This window comes from Megalops cyprinoides, chromosome 13 (assembly GCF_013368585.1).
Source record: "Megalops cyprinoides isolate fMegCyp1 chromosome 13, fMegCyp1.pri, whole genome shotgun sequence".
NCBI lineage: Eukaryota > Metazoa > Chordata > Actinopteri > Elopiformes > Megalopidae > Megalops > Megalops cyprinoides.
Window position 1 is genome coordinate 67501 of NC_050595.1, and position 24017 is coordinate 91517.

The 24017-nt window shown below is 45.5% G+C and overlaps 2 protein-coding genes across 2 annotated transcripts in view; one reads left to right on the forward strand and one right to left on the reverse strand.

Moving 5' to 3' along the window:
* hsbp1b (heat shock factor binding protein 1b) overlaps positions 1-3139 on the forward strand; it is a 3146-nt gene extending 7 nt beyond the window's left edge. Inside the window, exons 1-4 of the mRNA XM_036544208.1 lie at positions 1-163; positions 1247-1313; positions 1900-2023; positions 2823-3139. The exon at positions 1-163 is cut by the window's left edge and continues 7 nt beyond it. Of these exons, the coding sequence (XP_036400101.1) occupies positions 119-163; positions 1247-1313; positions 1900-2018 (231 nt within the window). The 5' untranslated portion in view covers positions 1-118 and the 3' untranslated portion in view covers positions 2019-2023; positions 2823-3139. The remainder of the gene's footprint in view (positions 164-1246; positions 1314-1899; positions 2024-2822) is intronic.
* An 844-nt stretch (positions 3140-3983) lies between these two features.
* zgc:173742 (DNA topoisomerase I, mitochondrial) overlaps positions 3984-24017 on the reverse strand; it is a 28505-nt gene continuing 8471 nt past the window's right edge. Inside the window, exons 6-19 of the mRNA XM_036543895.1 lie at positions 22390-22483; positions 20646-20761; positions 20349-20464; positions 18804-18925; positions 18000-18122; positions 14923-15110; positions 13913-14057; positions 9604-9933; positions 8315-8383; positions 5676-5790; positions 5407-5534; positions 5138-5232; positions 4676-4825; positions 3984-4287 (exon numbers count right to left, since the gene is read on the reverse strand). Of these exons, the coding sequence (XP_036399788.1) occupies positions 4185-4287; positions 4676-4825; positions 5138-5232; positions 5407-5534; positions 5676-5790; positions 8315-8383; positions 9604-9933; positions 13913-14057; positions 14923-15110; positions 18000-18122; positions 18804-18925; positions 20349-20464; positions 20646-20761; positions 22390-22483 (1894 nt within the window). The 3' untranslated portion in view covers positions 3984-4184. The remainder of the gene's footprint in view (positions 4288-4675; positions 4826-5137; positions 5233-5406; positions 5535-5675; positions 5791-8314; positions 8384-9603; positions 9934-13912; positions 14058-14922; positions 15111-17999; positions 18123-18803; positions 18926-20348; positions 20465-20645; positions 20762-22389; positions 22484-24017) is intronic.

Sequence of the window (24017 nt, forward strand, 5' to 3'; positions counted from 1 at the left end):
GAGTTCCGTCTGTTTGCGGAGCTGCGTCGGACCGAGTCGTTCTGGTGATTAAGTATCCGGGAGCAAATACAGCTATAACACGCCCAATTTCTCAAATCAGTGCAAACTACCGAGAATAATGTCAGAGACCGACCCGAAATCTGTGCAAGACCTGACCGCAGTGGTGAGTGTTCGCGCCAGCTGGATGCTACTGTTTCGCGGATGAAGCTGTGGCTAGCTAGCAGTGTAGCTGACAGATGCTAATTTGGTTAGCTGTAAAAATATTTTATCCGGCTGTTTACTACCTGTGATTCTCCATCATATTAACTGTTAGGAATTAATAGGCAGGAATCATACCGGGTACTTTACCGTTACTTACCGGGTAACGGATTTTTAATGGGTGAATCTCACTTCGGAGACCTAGTGAGATGGGGGGGGGGGGGGTGGGGATCTCAGCCATCAAATAACGTCAACATTACCTGACAAGCTAACAAGAATGTAGTTTATAACATAGTCGGCTAGTGACCGCCCATAGAGGTTAGGGTTAAGAGTAGAACAGCAGGCTAAAGCATAAGCACGATCGCTATTCATCTTAGTTTCCAGGGTAGGTTGTAAAATGGATTGCATTGTGTGGGTGTATAGCGTGTTTGGAGGTTTGCATCGGACGCCAGCCCTGTGCGTAACCATGGCTCCGTTGTTACTTGTGGAAATCCTGTGTGTTTGCCTCCAGGAGGCAACTAACCCCACGCCTGCAACTAGCGACTGACCCCACACCAGCAGCGTGTGTTTGTGCTGCTGTGCGTGACTGCCCTTTTAAAGATGTCTATCTGCATTAGATGGTTCCTGATACTCAATCTGCTATAAGTCATTTGCCAGAGGTCTTTATGTTAATAAAGGAGAACATGAAACTTATCTTAGGGAAAGCAATCACAGTGAAGCTCATTAGGTAAATGTTTTGGATCATGAACCGTTTCATGGAATACAATCAGTCATTCAAGGAAGTTTAATATTAACTCATGAACAATTTAAGTGTAATGACATCAACATGTAAAAGAAGCTTTATTATGTTAGTGGAGACACTAATAACTAATTTCTTTCACAGTGCACCAAAGGCAGATGCTAATCAGTTGATGGCAGGTGATTACCAGTGAAACAGTCACAAATAAAGGGACTGTTAAGATCTTTGCTGGAGGGAAAGGCCCAGAGACAGGCCACCGAGAGAGCTCAGCAACACAGTGAAATTGCTCTTTACTTTCTTTGCTTTTAGGTTCAAACACTGCTTCAGCAGATGCAAGACAAGTTCCAGACCATGTCAGATCAGATCATCGGGAGGAATATCCTGCTCTAGGCCACACCATATGCACCAGCCAAATCCCACAGAAAAATCAGACACCACTTTCTCTCAACAGCCTCACTGGACTACTGTAAATGTACCAGTCTTACTCCACAAAGCAAGGTCACTGTGGATTGGTATTCAGTGTTTATGAATGAAACACAGTGTTGTGTCAATAGCTAATAGCTCCCTCTCCTGTCTGATGATGGTGGAATACCTCTGTGGTTCTGTTACATTGGGAAGTCAGAGGCTACTTGTTTAAATGAGGAGTTTGTCAGCTTGTTATTTAAATTCTACTTGTAAATGGCTGTAAAATATTGAGCCTAATCTGGGTTCACCTTCTAGGGCAAGGTCATTACTATATACAACACTGCACACACAACAGTGTCTTCTCAGGATGAGCTGGCAGTTAATGTGAACACATATTTCAGGATATTTATTACCTTTGATAAGTTTCACAGAGAGACTCTGCAGATACATTTCATAGTTTGTGGTCCCGTACTGTGTTACCTCAAACAGAGCAAAGTATGTGTGTCACAGCTGCAGGGTATCATGGGTAAGTCCACTCCTTTCCTTAACGGTGACACTCGATGAAATGAGCACACGCATCGATGACCTGGAGAAGAACATCGCCGACCTCATGACCCAGGCAGGTGTGGAGGAGACTGAGGGAGAGAACACGGTCAAGGAGGGTCAGGGCTCATAATGAAGGTCAGCAGTCACTTTACATTATTATCATTTATCCAGGGCGTCTAGCATAGGTTACAACTTCATCCATTTATACAGCTGGATATTTGTGGGTTAAGTACTTTGCCCAAGGGTACAGCAGCAGTGCCCCATTGGGGAATCGAACCAGCAACCTTTCGATTACCAGCCCTGGACCTTACTACTACACCACACTGCTGCCCATAATACCCGTTGATTACTACAGCAGAGGGTCAGTAACACCATTCGCCAACAGCTGTCAGACACCACACCTTCCAAAAGGCTTACGTATACACGCTCGGGGGCTGAAGATCAAATATGTAGGGCAGCCGACTGTTTAATTTCACATCCTGCTCTGTTCTGAATGGACCCTAGTTATCAGAGAACTGACCTGAAGACATGATTTATTTCCTGCATGTGTCATTGGTTAAAGTAGTGAGTGGCTTGAAAATGAAAGATGGATCTTTCTAGAAACATTCTGTATGGCAGCATGCTGACAAACACATGCAAGGGGAGACATTTGAATTTGTCCTTCACTTTTTAAAGCTCTACTTACCAAATTACATTCTGCCACATCAGTCCCTTATTTCATACAAATGCTGTCTGCAGTAGGTCAGTGTATCCTGCTGACACTGGTTGGGTTTCGGTTGGTGCCTTGCGTATGCCTGTCACCTAGTAAACTGCATGTGGAGGAGCTCCAGGATGCTTACATAGCTAGAAGCATCTGCTGAGCATTGCTATATGCACAGTGATGTACAGGTCTGAAACTGGAAGAAAATGTATGACAAATTCTCTCCTTTTCTAGATGGCCTTGTAATGGTGATGGTGAAGCCTTTCTACAAGACCTGCAGATTTTTTCCAAGACATCTATACGATTAGTGTTTTTTTATTTTGATGTGTGTAAAATGTTTTTATATATTATATTGAGTTATGATAGACAGGAACCTGATGTACTGGCTGCAGATTGCTTTTTGTGTAAGTGGGTGCTCTACAGAACTGTTGGAACCTGGGAATAACTGAAAACTCCAGAGCCAGATGCGAGTAAGGTTGACTGGCTTCCAAACACTACCTTTACAACAACTGGAAGTCATTCCTACCTGTATCATTTTGTTCTATTAAAGCAATTTCCTACTAAACCAGTCTCTTCCTTTGATGGAAATGAATGTGTGCATACACTCACCCAGCACCTGCTTCCTCTCCTAGGCTTTGTGCACATGTGGAGATCCCGGAGATCCCGGAGATTTACAGCATGGAGAGCTGCTTTCTGTGAAACTAAAACTTAAAAGTGATTGGATGCGTTAGTTTTTTTTTACCAGTCTATTTACTTGTGTGTGTGGCAAACTTAAGACACTTAAAAAAAATCTGGAATCGGTTTCCTGTTCACCATAAAAGGTGTCCAAACTTTGAATTTGTTATCCAGTAAAAAGGTCTGAAATCCAGTCTTTACAAATTTTCCTCATCACATAAAATAATACACTTATCAAAACAGTTGCCAGGCAGCAGTGCTGTTGGTGAGTGATGCACCACAACCTGAGCTGGCTGTCATTATGCTACACTGCAGACTGATATAGGGCAGCTTTACTCAGAGCAACTCTCTCATTTACACAGCAGCTAAAGCACCCCCCTGCAGTGTACCTGCCTAACAAAAAACAAAACAAATAAACTGTAGGTCTCTATCATAAATACACTATAACTCAATGAAGACTAGGTAAAGTCAGGAGGTAACAGTAGCAGAAACCACATTCACAGGGACAAGAACTGTGTATCCCATTTAAAAATACCACATGTCTTAGAGCAGTAATACAGTAGAAAAAACAGCCATGGCCTGCACAAAAACTCTAATTACATGAGCTTGTATTCAACTGCAAACATTGACACCATGAAATGTGAAGAACCATACAACCACAAGAACAGGAACCTTTATTCAATGTAAAAAAAAGTGCAGTTACGTAGACGTTTGCTGGAGATCATTCAGTATGAAAAACATACCAGACAACAATAAAAACGACAACAAATGTGAACATGGCTTCACAGTTTCATGCTTAACCTGCTGCTGCCGACTGAATAAACACTCCATTTCATTTTTAAATACTGCATTTTTAAAAACTGGGCAGCGATATAAAAGGAGTCCAGTGAGAAGAGGGCAGAAAGGCAGAGTCAGGCTGCTTCAGAACTGAAAGTCCAGCTCAGTCATATCGATGGCCCAGGCAAACTTGTCTCTCTGGGTTTTGTTGTAGATTTTCTCCAAGGGCACCTCCATATTCCTGCACCTGGACACCAGTGGGTGAGGATTTAAACTAGCACCGAGTGTCATGACTCCCCAACCAAAAATAAATTCATGACCACAGACACAAAAGTGAAAGTAACCCTGACAACTAATGCCATCTGAACATGATATTTCCTATTCAGAATATAACCTGACGCTATCAGACATCATCCTACTATGGTAGGGGAAACGCAGTTGACAGTAGTCCAACCATTTTGAAGGTACTTTATGAATCAAATAATTTTCGGTTCAAAACCTGTTTGCCTTAATATACTACTGAAGTAACATCACATTAACAACAATGACCAGTGAATACTGACAATCCTCTGCATGGACACGCAAATGCGTGCACACGCGCGCACACACACACGTGCGCACACACACACTCTCACCAGGCTACGCTGATGCGGGGGTCCAGATAGTTGAGCTTGGAGGTGCCCAGAGCGATCTGCTTGTTCTCCTCCCTGTCTGTGGCCTGAATCTCCATCCTCAACAGCTGCTCCTCACAACGCTGAACAGCTTTCTTCTTCTTCTCCACCAGACTGAAACACACACACACAGACACACACACACACACACACACACACAGACACAGACACACAGACACACAGACACACAGACAGAACCACACACACACAGAGACAGAACCACACACACACAGAGACAGAACCACACACACACAGACACAGAGACAGACACATACATACATACACACACACACACACACACACACACACACACTCTTCAGTAGTTGTATTCATACCACAGCTACCCTGGGGGCTATGATCAGGAGCGCAGTTGATTCATGTCTCCTCCCCCCCCACACCCCCTCCCCCGGCCTCCCAGACACTCACGCCTGCAGCTTGCTGTCACTGTTTGCCTTGGCCTCCTTTTTGGCCTGCTTGAGCTCAGCTTTGGCCAGGGACAACTGCTCCTTCCTGCTGTCAATCTGTAGAAGAGGATGAGAAACAGACCCTTCCCTCTCAGTATTAAACCAAACCAACAAAAAGCTCTGTGCCTCCCTCCCTCTCACTATAAACACTCTGCACCTCCCTCCCTCTCACTATAAACACTCTCTGCACCTCCCTCACTGTCCAATCTCTCGTTTACATCTCACTCCTACCTTTGCCTGCAGGTTGGCCATGGACTGATCAAAGGTCTTTGGCGGCGCCCGCTGGTGGTTACAGAGAACTGCAACTGCACGGTTGGCCCTGTTGTAAGAGAGCAGCTTCTCTGCCTGGTTGTCTGATGCTGCAATGAGAGAGAAGGAGGGAGGAGAGAGTTAGAGAATTAGGAGTGTACTGCAGTCCTGGCCGTATGAGGAGTGTATTGGGACACAGGAGTGAAGCTGGTGTATGGAACAGGGCTGGCATATCGGTACTGTGTACTCACAGTTGGAAAGCTTCTTCAGCTGATCCTGAAGGGTAATGGAGGCGTTGTAGGTTCGAAACACCTTGGCAGTCAGGCCAGGCATTAGAGAGGTCAGGTATTTATTCAGCATGGATGTCTGCAGAGACAGAGACACAGTGGAGTGTACACTATTACGCACTCTGAGGGACAGAGTGACACAGTGGAGTGTGCACTATTACACACTCTGCGGGACAGAAAGTGACACAGTGGAGTGTGCACTATTACAAACTCTGTGGGACAGAGTGTGACACAGTGGAGTGTGCACTATTACACACTCTGCGGGACAGAGTGACACAGTGGAGTGTGCACTATTACACACTCTGAGGGACAGAGAGTGACACAGTGGAGTGTGCCATAGAAGCACCTAATGAGAAGAAAAGAAGAATAATGAAACTATTTTACCTTACTGAAATTATTTTTTCTTAACTTAATAATTATGGTATTTTTAGTTTATTCAATGTAATATTTCTGAGCAAAGATTGATTATGTATTCATTGTACCTTACATTAGTTGTACACGTGATGCCAATAAAGAGGCGAGGCAGCAGGAGGAGGGTGGGGAGTGTTACAGTCTAAGAGTCCATTTAACACCCAAGGGGCAGATCCACACCACTGAGCCTACATATTATATCATTTCAACTTTTTTACGTTACATTATTGGCATTTAGCAGACGCTCTTATCCAGAGCGACTTACAATGTTATCCATTTATACAGCTAGATATTTTACAGAGGCAATTCAGGGTTAAGTACCTTGCCCAAGGGTACAGCAGCAGTGCCCCAGTGGGGAATCGAACCAGCGACCGTTCGGTCACAAGTCCTGCTCCTTAACCACTATGCTACACTGCCACCCTTTTATTAACTGACCCACTCCTGTCTATTTGTCAGTGAGACAGAGAAAAGGAGACAGTCATAGTTAGCCACTAGATGGCACTGCAGTACTAATACAAACTGCATCTCTCCCAAGTCTAACAGAGGAAAGGCACAAATTTCCAAAGCCGTTATTATTATTATATGAAATAAATGGTGGATTAAAAGCTTATGACATTATTTCAGCCGTGTGTCTCTGTTTTGAATGAATATCTCAAAGTGGCAGTGCTGGCAGGGACTTGCAGCTCTCTCGGCCATTACCCACAATTCCAAACAGCCCCACTGTCACACAGCTGGAGCCAATGGCCCAGAGAAAACGCCCACCAACACCAGCGGAAACACACTGTGAAGCCCAGGAGCACAGACAGCCATAAACTCCACTCCAGCCCACAGGGCTCCTCCCACACACACACCCCAGCCCACAGGACTCCTCCCACACACACACCCCAGCCCACAGGACTCCTCCCACACACACACTCCAGCCCACAGGGCTCCTCCCACACACACACCCCAGCCCACAGGACTCCTCCCACACACACACTCCAGCCCACAGGACTCCTCCCACACACACACTCCTGCCCACAGGACTCCTCCCACACACACACTCCTGCCCACAGGACTCCTCCCACACACACACTCCTGCCCACAGGACTCCTCCCACACACACTCCAGCCCACAGGGCTCCTCCCACACACACACCCCAGCCCACAGGACTCCTCCCACACACACACTCCAGCCCACAGGGCTCCTCCCACACACACACCCCAGCCCACAGGACTCCTCCCACACACACACTCCTGCCCACAGGACTCCTCCCACACACACACTCCAGCCCACAGGACTCCTCCCACACACACACACACTCCAGCCCACAGGACTCCTCCCACACACACACACTCCAGCCCACAGGACTCCTCCCACACACACACACTCCAGCCCACAGGACTCCTCCCACACACACACACTCCAGCCCACAGGACTCCTCCCACACACACACTCCAGCCCACAGGACTCCTCCCACACACACACCCCAGCCCACAGGACTCCTCCCACACACACACCCCAGCCCACAGAACCCCCCAGATCCCCCCCACACCCCACAACCAATTGATAACACAAGTTCTCTCTCTTCCCCAGGATGAACTGCTGTTCAAACAGGTAAATGGCAAGGAGGAGACCACCTCAGGCTCTCATACAGACCAGACTGAGCGAGCACAGAAATGCTGACACTCCAGGCTCTCATACAGACCAGACTAAGCGAGCACAGGAATGCTGACACTCCAGGCTCTCATACAGACCAGACTGAGCGAGCACAGAAATGCTGACACTCATACAGACCAGACTGAGCGAGCACAGAAATGCTGACACTCTCATACAGACCAGACTGAGCGAGCACAGAAATGCTGACACTCCAGGCTCTCATACAGACCAGACTAAGCGAGCACAGAAATGCTGACACTCCAGGCTCTCATACAGACCAGACTGAGCGAGCACAGGAATGCTGACACTCTCATACAGACCAGACTGAGCGAGCACAGGAATGCTGACACTCATACAGACCAGACTGAGCGAGCACAGAAATGCTGACACTCCAGGCTCTCATACAGACCAGACTAAGCGAGCACAGAAATGCTGACACTCCAGGCTCTCATACAGACCAGACTAAGCGAGCACAGAAATGCTAACACTCCAGGCTCTCATACAGACCAGACTAAGCGAGCACAGAAATGCTGACACTCCAGATCCAGACTCACGTTCAGGCGGTCGAACAGGTCATCTCCTTCATGCTTGTTATCCATGAAAAGCTTTAAGTTTTTGAAGACCTGAAATTAAAAACAATCATTGTGGAATTAGCACTTCACTTTACTATATTCTGACAGACACTAACTCCATCACTGTATAACAGAACTCCAGAGTTTATGATATTAGAGAAAATGATGATGGACATACTACTGTAAACATCAAATAAACAGAAACAGAGTCTCCCAGGACAGCTGCATGCTGGCCTGAGGTTGGTGGTTGGTATGAACAAACGTGCTTCCTTTCTTCAGGAAACAAAGAGAAAAAGGTAATTATATTAGACATTCCCGAATATCTTTTTCTAAATAACCCAGATAAATTATTCAGAGAAACAATTAACTGTACCTGATGCATTGCTTTTAAAAGGGATCATCTGAATAATTAAAACTTGGGCCAGATAAATGTATGGCATATGGAGTGTGCAGATACGATGGGAATGTACCATATGCATTTCTGTATGTTTGACTAGCTGTATGCCTGCAGGTATAGAAGCCCAAAGAGGAAGGGCTGAAAGGACTAAATTCATCATAATTAAAGCTTTTCAAAATTTATGCCATCAAGAATTACGGCCCAGATGGCACACTGCTAACTGCACACGCAGGCACAGGCTTGCCAGCCAATTGGATTAGTTAGGGGCTAGTCATGTGACCAGTTTGTTTAATTTAGAGACCCACAGGCTTCATTCAGCTCAAGAAGGAGTGGAAAAAAAATCTCAATTATTTTTGACATTTCCAAGAAGTTCTGTTTTCCTTCCCTTTAAAATAAACCTGATAAAATATTCAGAGAACTAATTAATTTTACTTGGTGGTTCATTTTTAAAGAGTCTAATTTGAATAACAATCAATCCTTGGGCCAAAAAAGGAAAAAAACAACAGCAAAGCAAATGAAAACGGCGGTACGATGAAAGTGTTTCTTCCTCAGAGCTGTTGCTCTAAGGAGCGGAGTAAATCCTCTCCCTTAAGAAAGATCCGCACAAACAACAGGCTCCAGTCATCTCACAGCAAATGAGCTCTACTGTGTCTTATCTACTGCTGTACCAGTGCTGATCAGCTGTATCGGTTTCAAGGGCAGTTGATTAGTTGTGTCTGGGTTTACAGTGCAGGTGATCAGTTGTGTCTGGGTGTACAGTCATTTTTTTTAACTGCATACACTCTCCTGCTCAATCCGTCTTACTTCTTAAGAAAATGAGACCTTGGAAGCATGAAATCAATGTTACTGAGACACTGAGGCTTGCTCTCCTTACCCTCCTGCTGACAGGGACTTTGTTGTAGTAGCGGATACAGTCTTTACCCAGGAAGTCAAACTCCACTACGTTATTGTCTCCATCCAGGTGTGGGTGCAGGGTGATGTGCTCCACCCTCAGAGAGCAGCAGCCCACGGTGTCGGCCGTCTCGCCCTCCTCCTTCTCATTCCCTGCCCTGAGGGCCAGTTTGTCGATGAAGTAGAGAGCGACAGCTCTCTGCCTGATGCCCATCTGCTTGGACTTTAGGTCCTGCTGGTATTGGGCCCGGATCTGGTCCACACAGCTCTTCAGTCTGCGGGCCACCTCATACTTCTCCCAGTCTTTCTCACCCTATCCAAAACAGAAACCAAAGAATGACATCACTTCCTGTCTGCCTTTACGCTTGTAGCCCTCAGTTCTCCTTTCTCCAAAGCAGCAGAATTAGAGTGAGAGACAGACCTGTGTCCTCCGCACAGCTGTGCCACTGGGATCCAACTGCGACTCACACACCTGAAACCTGGACACCTGAGAATTGCTCTAAAGACATCAGGGAGAAGAGCCAATCCTCTGTTTGGTGCATCTGCCTGTTGCAATGTAGGACTTGAAGTGTAAAAGCTGCTGATGTTGGCATTTGCAAAACCTGCTGAGGATGAGCCAGACAACTTAAATACAACAGAAACACAGGCAGCTGAGAAAGAACAGGAAATAGGGCACCCCTCTGAACAGGTTAGGACTGCCTAATGCATAATAGGAAATGAAATCTCCGCCTGCAGTTTAGACCAAATGCAGGCTGTACTTCTCCCTTACAGTAATATCTCCTAAGCATTCTTATAAAAGCGATATAATGGTCAGAAATGCTCTAATGCAGGGCCTCTTTGCTGGCCCTGCATTAGAGCTCACCAGGATGTACCCTTTTTCTATGTCTACACATTTCCCTTCTTTCACAGAGCAGATGCCCTTATCCAGAGTGGCTTAAAGATTAGCACACAGTAAGTGTACAGTAATGTGCAGCAGGGGACATACAGAAATCAGCTGTGTGCAGATTCTGTTTGCAAAGCAGAGGATCCGCCCCTCCCTGACTGTACATTCTACGCAACGCCTAGTTCAGGCCCTGCTGAAAGTTGCTCTGGATAAGAGTGTATGCTAAAGGAATGTAATGTAATGTTTACCACAATTGGAAAAAATATCATTGTACAAAACAGTTCAACAGCAAAGTCACAGATGCCAGTAATGTGGCTGTTGTATAAACCACAGATAGAAGTGCTATGGCAGCACTCACACAGGGCACACAGCCTGCACCAGCATGAGGGTCAGGAACAGCTGGCCGGAGCCTGGCTGCGCAGAGGTGGGTACAGCCTGCACCAGGAAGCTCACTCCACCAGCAAGGGGAAAGACTAAATGATGGGGGGGGGGGTGCGATCAGAAGTGATAAGGACTAGCAGGGTGTAGGGTTTGATGATAGATGATCCTGCCACAGCTGTGAATCTACTAACACCAAACGACCAAATGTAGTACATAGTATACAGTATGCGAACAAAATGAAATTTCCAGTGCGCCAAAGAGACCCGGATGACGAAAAAATACCGCCAGTATGCATCAGACCAGTCTACCTTGCCAACTATATCCCATAAGGAAGTGCGGCTATATACGTCACAGGTAATTCTGAGGGTAAAAAGGTGAAAAACATTGCGGACAACGAGACGGCTGTAACGTTGGAGGACTGCACTGGGGATTATATATATTATGTATTCACTTATAATTGATTGACTTGATTATGATCCTTTGTAATTACATAATATGAAAATGACCGAAATCTAAAACTGTATGACATCTGTAATTAAACTATCAATCATTTCATTCGTGAATTTTCATATACATTTTTACCTTATTAATTATCTATCTGACATACAGCCTAACAGGTGTAACACTATAAAAAGTTAAGCTTGCAAGATAGCAGCATAGGCTACTTACATTGTATTCATATTCAAATATCACGGCCAAAATGTGTTTTTTTTTTTTTTTTTTTTTGCAGCTCTTTTCCTCCTCCGTGCCACATTATGTGCCCGTACCACCAAACTCGCGAATACTTTTCGTGAACTTTTCACTACTGAGAATGCTAGTGGCGTCTACTTGGAAAATACCACAAGGAAATCTGGACGTGACTAAACTCGCAATGATTTCACGTGACAATGTAACATACTACAAATGTAATCATTAATGGTCGCATACTGGGTACTACACTGAATAATAGCATGCAGTATACAGTATATACTTGTGTAGTACGCAGTACATAGTATGCAGTAGTCGGTTTCGAATACAGCCATGGATTACAAAGACCCCAACACACTGGGCCCAAAGTCCCATTGGCTGAGCCATGTCACATGACATCCTCACGGCATAACCCACAGCAGCTGAGAGAGTGGAGCTGTGCTTCTCTCCATCAGACACACTGCCGTCGGCTCTAATTATCCCTGTCACCTGTTGCCGGAGTAATGTCACGGCTACAAACTGGAACTACTTAACCTTTACAAATAAGACAGGGGGATTTAGAGAGACGAGAATGGGGGAGAGAAGAGAGAGAAACAGACAGTGTGAGAACTAAGACTTGATTGCCCTTCATTCAAATGCAGAGACAAGTTTGACCTCAATAACTTCAGAGGCATCTGTGTGAGCAGTAATCTGAGAAAGGTTTTCTGCACTATAATTAAATCCCCTACACTGGCCTTCTTCACTGAGCATAGTGTCTTCATACAAACTGGATTATACAAAAACAGCACGTAATTTACACTACCAAAACCCTAACACAAACATGTGCACCAAACCCTGCTTTATAAGAATCAAACAGAACTATGGTAGCTAACGCCATCACATCATAAAATCAATTTATACAAAGAATACGAGCAGCATCAAAAGTGGAACTAAAAGAAAAGGTGTTCATACAGGTGTGTGGAGAGAGGCAGGGCTGCAGTCCAACACTTCAGCAATATGGGCTGAGAGTCTGCTGCCCAAGAAATCCCTCTGCCTTCTAAATTCATCTCATATGCAGATGACCCTACACTTACCCATTGTTGGAGAACACCACCAACTACACTTACCTGTCTCTGGGGATTAGTGTTAAAATGGTGCATAAATATAGCAATACATCCATTGTGGGTTTAAGCACACATGGTCTTTGTTACAATTAAAAAACAACTTCTAAATACAATCATCCCATAAACGACAAAATGCCATCTTTAACTGAGGTGAGATACAGGGCCTTAAATTATTCAGTAATAACAAACAGTGCAGTAAAAACAAAAGGGAACACTTTGACCTCAGTAAAACATTCAACGTCCAGACAGACACCCTCAGGCACCCAAAACACAACGTCCAGACAGACACCCTCAGGCACCCAAAACACAACGTCCAGACAGACACCCTCAGGCACCCAAAACACAACGTCCAGACAGACACCCTCAGGCACCCCAAAACACAACGTCCAGACAGACACCCTCAGGCACCCCAAAACACAACGTCCAGACAGACACCCTCAGGCACCCCAAAACACAACGTCCAGACAGACACCCTCAGGCACCCCAAAACACACACAGTAACAGCAGAACGACAACAGCCACAAAACAAAGAAACTGAATCTGGTGAAAAGTACACACAAAGAGATTAAATAAGCAACAGTGTTCCCAGGTCATCACTAGTGAATGGGACCAGTGTGGCGTGGGGTTAAGAAGCAGGGTTTGTAAATTTCCAAAAGTTGCCAGTTCAGTTCCCTGCTCGGACACTGAATCACTGACACACCTGTGACATTAACTGTCAGAAACTGAATTTTCCTATTAGAACACAACTGGGCATCTTATGAATAAAATCAAATACTTTGCCAGCAACATAATTTAGACAACACCTGGCATAATATGAGACAGGTGTGAAGCACATTTCAAACTGCCCTGAACAGTGAAATGAGGTTGCAAGTTTACGCACACTAATTTAACTACACAAGGCCTATTGCACCATCTCTGCAGTGTCTGCCTGTACCTGTGTCATACAGGAGCTGCTGGTATCCAGCCTCTCTCACCCTGATGCCACTGCCATGCTGTTTCATGAAAAGTGCACATATATGCGCCCAGAAGAACATGCTTGGCTTATATTTCACGAGAGGGGTTAGTGCCCAGGAGAAGGTAATAACATAATTACCTATTAATTCTAACTACTCATCTGGTTTTGCACTTTTTAACCAAAGTATGTCAGTGTGGAAGTTTGAATTGTTGTATTCTTCCTTAAATACACTGTGATGTTGGTCTTTGGTATCCCAGTTAACTCCACTGTCATTTGTCCCTACCTTCAGTTTGGAGTTGGCGTTAAGCATGACGTATTTGAAGGAGCCCTGTATATTCTCTGTCCAGCTAGCCAGCCACGTCACTGTATTGTCATGGCGAACCTCCTTCCACCTGTGGCCAGCAGGGGGCTCTGGAATGCGGGAATCTCTGTTTGGGCGAGAGACACTGTCGCTGTCTGTCTCTGCTTCTTACTTTACACACTTCGCTAAGTAAATTACACATCCACCCTGCCCATCCCACACTTTCCTAAATAAACTACACATCCACCCTACCCATCCCACACTTTCCTAAGTAAATTACACATCCACCCTACCCATCCCACACTTTCCTAAATAAACTACACATCCACCCTACCCATCCCACACTTTCCTAAATAAATTACACATCCACCCTACCCATCCCACACTTTCCTAAATAAATTACACATCCACCCTGCCCATCCCACACTTTCCTAAATAAATTACACATCCACCCTGCCCATCCCACACTTTCCTAAATAAATTACACATCCACCCTGCCCATCCCACACTTTCCTAAATAAATTACACATCCACCCTACCCATCCCACACTTTCCTAAATAAATTACACATCCACCCTACCCATCCCACACTTTCCTAAATAAATTACACCTCCACCCTGCCCATCCCACACTTTCCTAAATAAATTACACATCCACCCTGCCCATCCCACACTTTCCTAAGTAAATTACACATCCACCCTACCCATCCCACACTTTCCTAAATAAATTACACATCCACCCTACCCATCCCACACTTTCCTAAATAAATTACACATCCACCCTGCCCATCCCACACTTTCCTAAATAAATTACACATCCACCCTACCCATCCCACACTTTCCTAAATAAATTACACATCCACCCTGCCCATCCCACACTTTCCTAAATAAATTACACATCCACCCTACCCATCCCACACTTTCCTAAATAAACTACACATCCACCCTGCCCATCCCAGCCCCAGCAGCCTGGACTGCAAGCGTGCTCCTCACTTGCTGCAGTTAATGATGACCTCCTCGGGCTGGATCCTCTTCTTCAGCATGCCCTGTTTGGGGTGGTCCCCCCGGCCACGAAACAGTCCTGGAGGTTCAATCTTGAAGTTTCCGATGCGCTCATGGTGGTGGTCAAGTGTGCAGTAGCCATACTCTTCTACAATCTTCTGATTCGCCTCCTTCATTAGCTGGAGAAGAAAATTAAAAATAACTGACAGCTGGGGGACAGGGACAGGAGTGACCCAATGTTGCAGGCCCTCCTCTCCTGGGAGTATAAACCTCCCGCTCTCTTTCCACGTCTGACCAACAGCAGAGCGCCTGTTACAGCAATGTTCACTCAAAGTGAGAGGGCACAGTCACAGATGTGTGCAGTTTATCTGAACTGAAAGCAGTCAGTGACCCCTCTGCTTCATAACCCCCCCCTTACAGTAAGGCCTAGTGTGTTCACTTTAATCTTCATGCACTGATCTCAGATCAGGCATAACCCAGGTAAGCGGAGAAAGTGTTGAGACTTCAGTCAGGATGCAGCTCCTGCTATTCCTGAGATCAGACTTTATTTTTAGTGCGACTGCCATGATCCTGCTGCCACCTCCAGGTCTCCATGGTTACAGCTTTCCCTGCAGTACAGCTGCTCTTTGGTGGGAAAATTTAGACACACAGTGAAGAGAGAGATGGAGAATTTTCTTTGTTCAACACTATCACATTTCCAGACAAAAAGCTTTTATTTTTGCAAAAACCAAGCATCTAAAGAACAACATGATTGGCTGTTATACATAATCTGCGCTGGTAGAACACTGAGGCAGCAGCATCTGAGAGGTCCAGTGTGGCTGAGTCATGGACGCTGAGTCACAGACTCATCCTATTTTGAGGAGTGAAGTGACTCACACAGCACTGTAACTCTGCATGCTGCTAATGCTGAAACGGCGAACTGCAGTGATGGAACCAAACACACTCCGAACACCATTTTCTCCTTTATTAAGATGCTCTGGTCTCTGTAAAGAGTTACTAGTAAATATATATGTTCTAACTAGCAGGTGCCATTTAGCCTAGCACCCAGCAAAACCTAGCAATGTCACAGTAGATAGATGTTGGCACAGTTTTACACAGACTGATATAAGCAGGCCAGAGTTAGAAAGGGAATTAACTGTTTTCTGTCAGCATAAGCAACTGACATAATCAGCAGTAATCAGCAGAGTTTTAACATATTTATTCTTTTCCAAAAAGGCTCACCTTCCAGGCCAGAACTGTTCTGTCTCCTCCGTATGGGTGGTATTATGTCCCAGAGCAGTCTCCTAATATCATATCATCAGGCATGTCTTCCATGCCACATTTCATTTTTATGTTCCCTCCTGTATGGCTAACACTGTATTCACAAACCTTACAGAAGACACATCAAATTACAGCTACCTGTTGGTTTGCCAACATATAAAAAAATACAGTCACAATACAGTGGTCAGGCAGCAATGATCCAGGAACAGCTGGTCCTGTCAGAGATTCTCCTACAGTGTAGGAGTGTAGTGCCTCTGGCCTGTGTCAGTGTGGGATGAGAGAAGAGAGGCTGTTCCACCGTCTCTACACACCTGAGTCTAACAGTGAGGAACTCCAGAGGGACCCTGCTCCTGTTTACCCACAATGCATTTCCTAGCCCTGCCCACCCGTCTCTCAGAGCCCCGCCCACAGATACCTCTCGCAGTGGGTGCATCCCAGTACTTTCCTAACACTTCTAACAACTCTAACACAATTCCATCTCGGTGCACTTTCTGCCTCGCACTTCTTTCTCCTGTCACTACTTGTTTGTCTCCTCTGCCTGTCTATCCTTGCGTTTTCACCTCGTTTACCACTTTCCTTGACTTATTTAGCTGAGTTTAGTTGTTTAGGTTGCACTTAAAGCCTACTCCAAGGTCTCCTACACTACCATAGCTTGCTTGCTGTTCCTCACTTGTAAGTCGCTTTGGATAAAAGCATCTGCCAAATGACCTAAATGTAATGTAAATGTAAATCATTGCAGTGCAAACGACGACAAAAAACCTACAATGAAGTACAGTCTACTCAAGGCCTAAAACCTACCCACAATGTAAGACAAAGTCAGTGCAAATACAGTATAATTAAGTCACTTATATGTTTGGAATAGTAGTGAACAAGAAAGGATAGCAGTCCGCTTTTAGCCAACAGTCAAGCCAGTCAAGTTTATTTTGATAGCTATAGAACTTACCCCATCATATATGTCTGGTTGGTGCACCTTCAAATGCCTCGATGTACTGTTTTTCCCACCGCACGGTCCGCATTGTGTTTTACTGTCAATAGCACTAGTGAGCGATACAGATACAATTTCTCCATAAATCGGCTCTTTTTTTCTTTCGAGTTTTGCACTGGCGTGGCAGCACGACCGGGACCTGTATATCACCCAATCATAAGCATGCAGTACACACATATTTTGTCAAGTGAGTGCCTGCACATAATTTGATAAAAAAAATATATATATATGGTAGCTAAATATTACTTGTCCTTTCGTCTGTCTCTGACATTATCGTTTCGTTATTATTCATCAATGAAAATTATACTATATTTCGTCACAGTTTTTATTTCCAAAGGTGCATTTTTATTTCGATATCGTCTCATTTTCGTTGTGGAAAAAGGTTCATTGACGAAGATTTTTCATTACAGTTTTCATCAATGAAATTAACACTGTATATTACATCACCTCTTTACAGAGTAATCAGATGTGAGCAATTGCTCTCAAAATATAATTTCTTCGTACTGTGATTTGTTATTGTACTTTGGCTGCTTATTTTTTACTTATGTTTCTGACTATTATCACAACATAAAAACGCACATAATGTGACACGTCTGTGGCAGATTACATCACAGATCTACATGAGAACACATCGCAGCGTCCCGCACATGTCCCGGACATGTCCTGCTTCCTTCATATGTCTCCTGCAGAACTGGAATCGTCCTTAAGGAGGTGACCCTGGGTCACAGAGGATGCAGCGATGTAGGAATCCAGGAAAGGAAGCTGATTGCCATGCCTGCTTCTCAGAGCCCCGCCCACATGTGCATCTCCCTGCGCCACCCACCTGTTTCTCCTCTTTGCTCATGTTTCGTCGGGCCTCCACCTTCTCCTTGTGCATCCGGAACAGCTCCCCAAAGTCACACTGATCCAGATCTGTGATCAGCATCCTCTCTTCCACAGTCATCTCCTGTTCACAGTAACAGCCAATGACAAACAGTTCATTAGCCCCTCCCCAAAGACACACCAACACACCAACATTCAAATCCACCCAAACACAGACACAGAAACACAGCAACAACCATTTCCCCACAGAGGATCACACTGTACATACTCAGCATGGCCACTGGGGGGACTCCCCGCCCTCATACTGTACATACTCAGCATGGCCACTAGGGTTAGAGGGTTTCCTGCTATTGTAAAATAGTTTAATTGGATTTGTTCACATGCGAGGAGCGAGTTGTCTGGATTAGCATATCAATGCCTTTACACAAATCGTATTTCCAAGAGCACTGAGGTCTGAGCGGCAGGAAATTAATTCTGCATGATACTTGCCTTTGGGCTTCCTGGTACCCAGTAAAGACCCTCCCCCAACAACACTCAATGTTATTCATCACCCCCCCCCCCCCCTAAAAAAAGAAGAAAAGAGATCCTCGCATTACCAGAACAGAAGGAAATGTTCCAACCAATCATATGGCCCTGGGGATAACTCCGGCCTGGTATCTCTGGGTACATGAGATCGACATCTTTGGACAGCGACCTGCAGCTGGAGTCCTGCACACCTCCCCTCCCCCTCCCTCGCTCCCTCCCTCTCACCCCCTCCCTTGCTCCCTCTCTCCCTCCTCCCCCTCCCTCGCTCCCTCCCTCTCACCTTCCTCCAGTCCTTGAAGAAGTTGTTGCGGAACACCTCCTTGGTGGTGTATTCATGATCCAGCATCTGAGCGAAGAACAGAGCAACTTCCTCTGCAGCCCGGCTGAGCTTCACTGCTTTCCCTGAGAAACACACACACACCCTCACGTGAATACACACACACACACACACACACACACACCCTCACGTGAATACACACACACACACACACACACCCTCACGTGAATACACACACACACACACACACCCTCACGTGAATACACACACACACACACACACACACACACCCACACGTGAATACACACACACACACACACACACCCTCACGTGAATACACACACACACACACACACCCTCACGTGAATACACACACACACACACACACACACACACACACACACACCCTCACGTGAACACACACACACACACACACACCCTCACGTGAATACACACACACACACACACACACACACCCTCACGTGAATACACACACACACACACACACACACACACACAAACTGAGTACACACACACACACACCACACCCCCTCACATGAGCACGCACATACACACCTGAGTATACATACACACACACACACCTGAGTATACACACACACACACACACACACCTGAATATACACACACACACACACCTGAATATACACACACACACACACACACACACACAAACCTGAGTAAACACACACATACACACACACACAGCCAGCTTTGAAAGGACAAACATCTCACCTCCAATACATACTGTACATGAAGCCATTGTTTCAGTTGTGCTCCATGTACACACTCATCTCGCCACAGGCCTAATGTGCCTGTCATAATTCCTGCAGACCTGTGCTGTTCTGCGCATGAAGGTGACCCAGCACACGCAGGTACTGCTGCAGACTCTCAGCTCTCCGGGCTGACGCAAGAGCCCTGAAATTATGGGGCTGCACCACACTGGGACCCAGTGAGCGTTTCATCCGGTGGCATACAGCACCACCCACACTGATGCCACTCTCTACAGCACTAACTCTCTGCAGAGCTGTCTTCCTCTCTCAGCCCAATACAATCTTCCTCTCTTTCTTTCCAAGTCTCTCACTGCTGTTTTTTTCAGAAATCAGTGTGTTCCACATTAACTAATGTAGCTACATAGCAACTCTATTCAAGCAGTTTGTGAATCAGTGAATGGTGTATCAATAATTTCATGAATAAATTGTTTTTATTTTTATTTAATCAGACTGCACCACAGAGGTTGTACCAGTACAACAGATCTTATGAAGGCACTAGTGCTTATGCTGGCTACCCTGAATTACCTGCAGACCCTCCTCCAGAGGAGAGTGAGCTCACCTGCAGAGCCACGCGTTAGCTGCAGACCCTCCTCCAGAGGAGAGTGAGCTCACCTGCAGAGCCACGCGTTAGCTGCAGACCCTCCTCCAGAGGAGAGTGAGCTCACCTGCAGAGCCACGCGTTAGCTGCAGACCCTCCTCCAGAGGAGAGTGAGCTCACCTGCAGAGCCTTGTGCTCACCTTCGTTACCGGTGCTCACCATTATAATAGAAGTTGACATTGTCAGGGAGGGGCTGGTACTCTGGAGGGAAATATGGCCCTTTGTGTTCCAGGGTCTTCCACTTAATCCCATCCTCATACTTCTCCTCCTCCCACCTGAGAGAGAGAGAGAGAGGGAGGGAGGAAGGGAGGGAGTGTGAGAGAGAAGGGAAGTGTCTCACCCACACACACAGACACACACACAGACACACACACAGACACAGACACAGACACAGACACACAGACACAGACACACAGACACACACACACACACACACAGACACACACACACACACACCATCTCCATCGTTGTTTTTCTTCCTCTTCTTTCATCTTGAGCTTCATCATCCTTGCAGCCTCAGCCTGCTCCTTCGTCCTCCACCCCTTCGAGGACTCAGGCTTCTCTCCCTTGGGCTGAAACAGAGGAGCAGTGTCAGAGCAGGAGGAGCTCCTTTCCCCTGTCACACTCACGCTGCCCTTTCTGCTCCACGCTCCACTTCCGTCTCTGGAAAGGAGTTTCTGCTAAGAAATCATGATGTAAGAATTTAAAGAACAGCTGTTGCTCTGAATTAAGCTTTTCTACTGCAGAGACAATGTAATTTAGCCCCTTTCCATCCCTGACTTTCAACAAATATCTGGATAGTCAGAAAATAATTCTTCCAGATGTTGCAATTATTGCCTGGGTATCACACTGTACCCTATTAAACTGTAATTCCCAAACCCCTCCATATCACTGAAGATCATTCTGACCCACGCAGGTCTCAGCGGAAACAGAAACCTCTTGGTCTTCTGATCCATTTTCACCTGTCTGAATGTAATAACCCCCACAGTGTAGGGTCATGTCAGGTCATGATCCTTCACTGCAATGTTTTGTTAGAGTTACTGATCATTTGCTGTTGTCTGGAGTTAGAGTTGAGCTTAGGCTGTGAGATGTGGGAGTGTGTGTATATGTGAGATTTTGTATGTGACTGTGAGTTGTGTGATATCTGAGTGTGTGTGTGTCATGTGTGCGTGTCTGTGTGCGTTGAGGCAAGACAAATGAAATCCTCCGATACACATGCAGACAGCCAATAGCTATTTTTCACAGCAAGTTGCACAGCTCTCTAGAGTGCTGATTGGATGATGGTACCACTCAGCTGAGCTCCTGGTGGCTGAAGCCGATTGGTGAGCACCTGGTGGCTGAAGCCGATTGGTGAGCACCTGGTGGCTGAAGCCGATTGGTGAGCTCCTGGTGGCTGAAGCCGATTGGTGAGCTCCTGGTGGCTGAAGCCGATTGGTGAGCTCCTGGTGGCTGAAGCCGATTGGTGAGCACCTGGTGGCTGATGGCCCAGCTGGGGTAGAACCTGTGCCCATGGCCAGTGCCTAGACCACTGAGTTTAACCCTATCCCTAACCCCAGACCACTGAGTTTAACCCTAACCCCAGACCACTGAGTTTAATCCTAACCCTAACCCCAGACCACTGAGTTTAACCCTAACCCTAACCCCAGACCACTGAGTTTAACCCTAACCCTAACCCCAGACCACTGAGTTTAACCCTAACCCCAGACCACTGAGTTTAATCCTAACCCTAACCCCAGACCACTGAGTTTAACCCTAACCCTAACCCCAGACCACTGAGTTTAACCCTAACCCTAACCCCAGACCACTGAGTTTAACCCTAACCCTAACCCCAGACCACTGAGTTTAACCCTAACCCTAACCCCAGACCACTGAGTTTAACCCTAACCCTAACCCCAGACCACTGAGTTTAACCCTAACTCTAACCCCAGACCACTGAGTTTAACCCTAACCCTAACCCCAGACCACTGAGTTTAACCCTAACCCTAGACAACTGAGTTTAACCCTAACCTTAACCCTAGACCACTGAGTTAAACCCTCACCCTAACCGTAGAACAATGAGTTTAGCCCGCAGGCTAACCCTAGGCCGTGGGTTTGGTGTGTGGGTTTGGTGTGTGTGTTCATGTGCGCCCGAGTGGGCGATTGTGCACGTAGGCTTGCATGTGTCATCCACAGCTTCCTGTGAGCTCACTTGATCCTGTACCTTTTTCTCCTTGCTCCTCCTCTTCTCCGCCTTTTGATCTGTGTTTCTCTCCATCTCGTCATCCTCCTCTTTCACCTTCTTCTGCTTCTTCAGCCTGCGGGGTGAAAGTAGCTGTCTGTCACACAGACGCCAGGACTCAGGAACGCCAAACTCAGGAACAGACAGCTACCCACCACCGTAAGCTAAGCATTTACCTCTGAACCTTCACAGACTAAAATCAATTCAGCAGGGGTAAGCCTAACCCCGCCTGCTTGGTGTCCTGGTGCAGGAAAGACAAAAAGAGCTATGCAAGAAGACATACTGATGGACATTCATGTTTTAAAGCTGGGCAGCTGGCACCAGGCCCTGAGAGGCCAGGTCATTCACGCTGCCACTCACAGCTGCCCACCGGTGTGCCCCACCTGCATTAGCCTGACATGCTAATCTGAGCTGCAGACGGGTCAACCTACTCACTTCTGTCTCACACCAATTCAGTGCTGCTTCATCTTATCCCAGGGAACCTGTGTATGTTTTTATTACTACCTGTCTGTAATCAAATACAGGAATTTACTTAAGGATTGAGTTTAATTACTTATTTAAATATTAAAGCTTTACTTGGATTAATAATTTACTCTGAACATAGCTTTTAATACTAAATTTCTGGATGAGACACATTAAATATATAATTAACTGAATTAAATTAATAAAATTCTTGTAGCGGGGGGAAAAGCAGATGAGAAACAAAAAACTTCTCAATCAAAAAAAAAAAACCTTCAACTGAAAAGAATTCCCTTTAAATGAAAAATATGACACTTTAACCGGCAGTTTAACTGATAAACCATTTTAGTCATTTCAATTATTGTAACTATAGAAAAGAAAGGCAAGAATGAAAAAGAGAGAAAGAAAAAGAGAGAATCAGAGAGAGAGCGAGGGAGGGGGAGGGGGAGAGAGACAGACAGAGGGAGAGACAGGGAAAGAGACAGACAGAATGGAGTATGTGAAAACCTAATTACAAAATATGGGATAAAATCCCAGCCGAAAAATTCCATCTAGAGTACATGTTCAGTATTGGCAATATGAAATTAAACTAATAAAAAAAATCAGAGTACAACACAGCCCTGACAGATTTCACTCTAGCACAGTATCTTGTCACGGTAAAAGATGCAAAAGCACATTTTAACAATGTACAGACTCAGTGACCATGGTCAAAGGAAACAGGGTGTCATAAAAAAGATGGCTGCCCAAGGAAAACAGACTGTGCAACCAGCGTGAAGCAGGAGAAATCAAAACAGAAGAACACTTCTCCTGCCCAAAATATTAGATATAGACCTCCCAACATTTAACAACAAAATACCATATTCCAAGACACTGCCAAACTGAGAGAAAACGAATGTGCTCTCAGGAGAAGAGGAGAAGACAGCAATGCAGGCATCAGTGTGTGTACACCAGTCAAACGCAGAGAAAACAACATTCAATACATCCTAAATCTTCCAAATGAATCAGTGATTGTTACTGTTATTCTTCTTGTTGTTATCAACAGTAGTAATACAATAATAGTGATTCTTATTATGATTATTATCGATTTTTAATTTTTCATTATATTATTATGTTCCATCATTGCCATCACTATTTATCACTTTTATGAAACA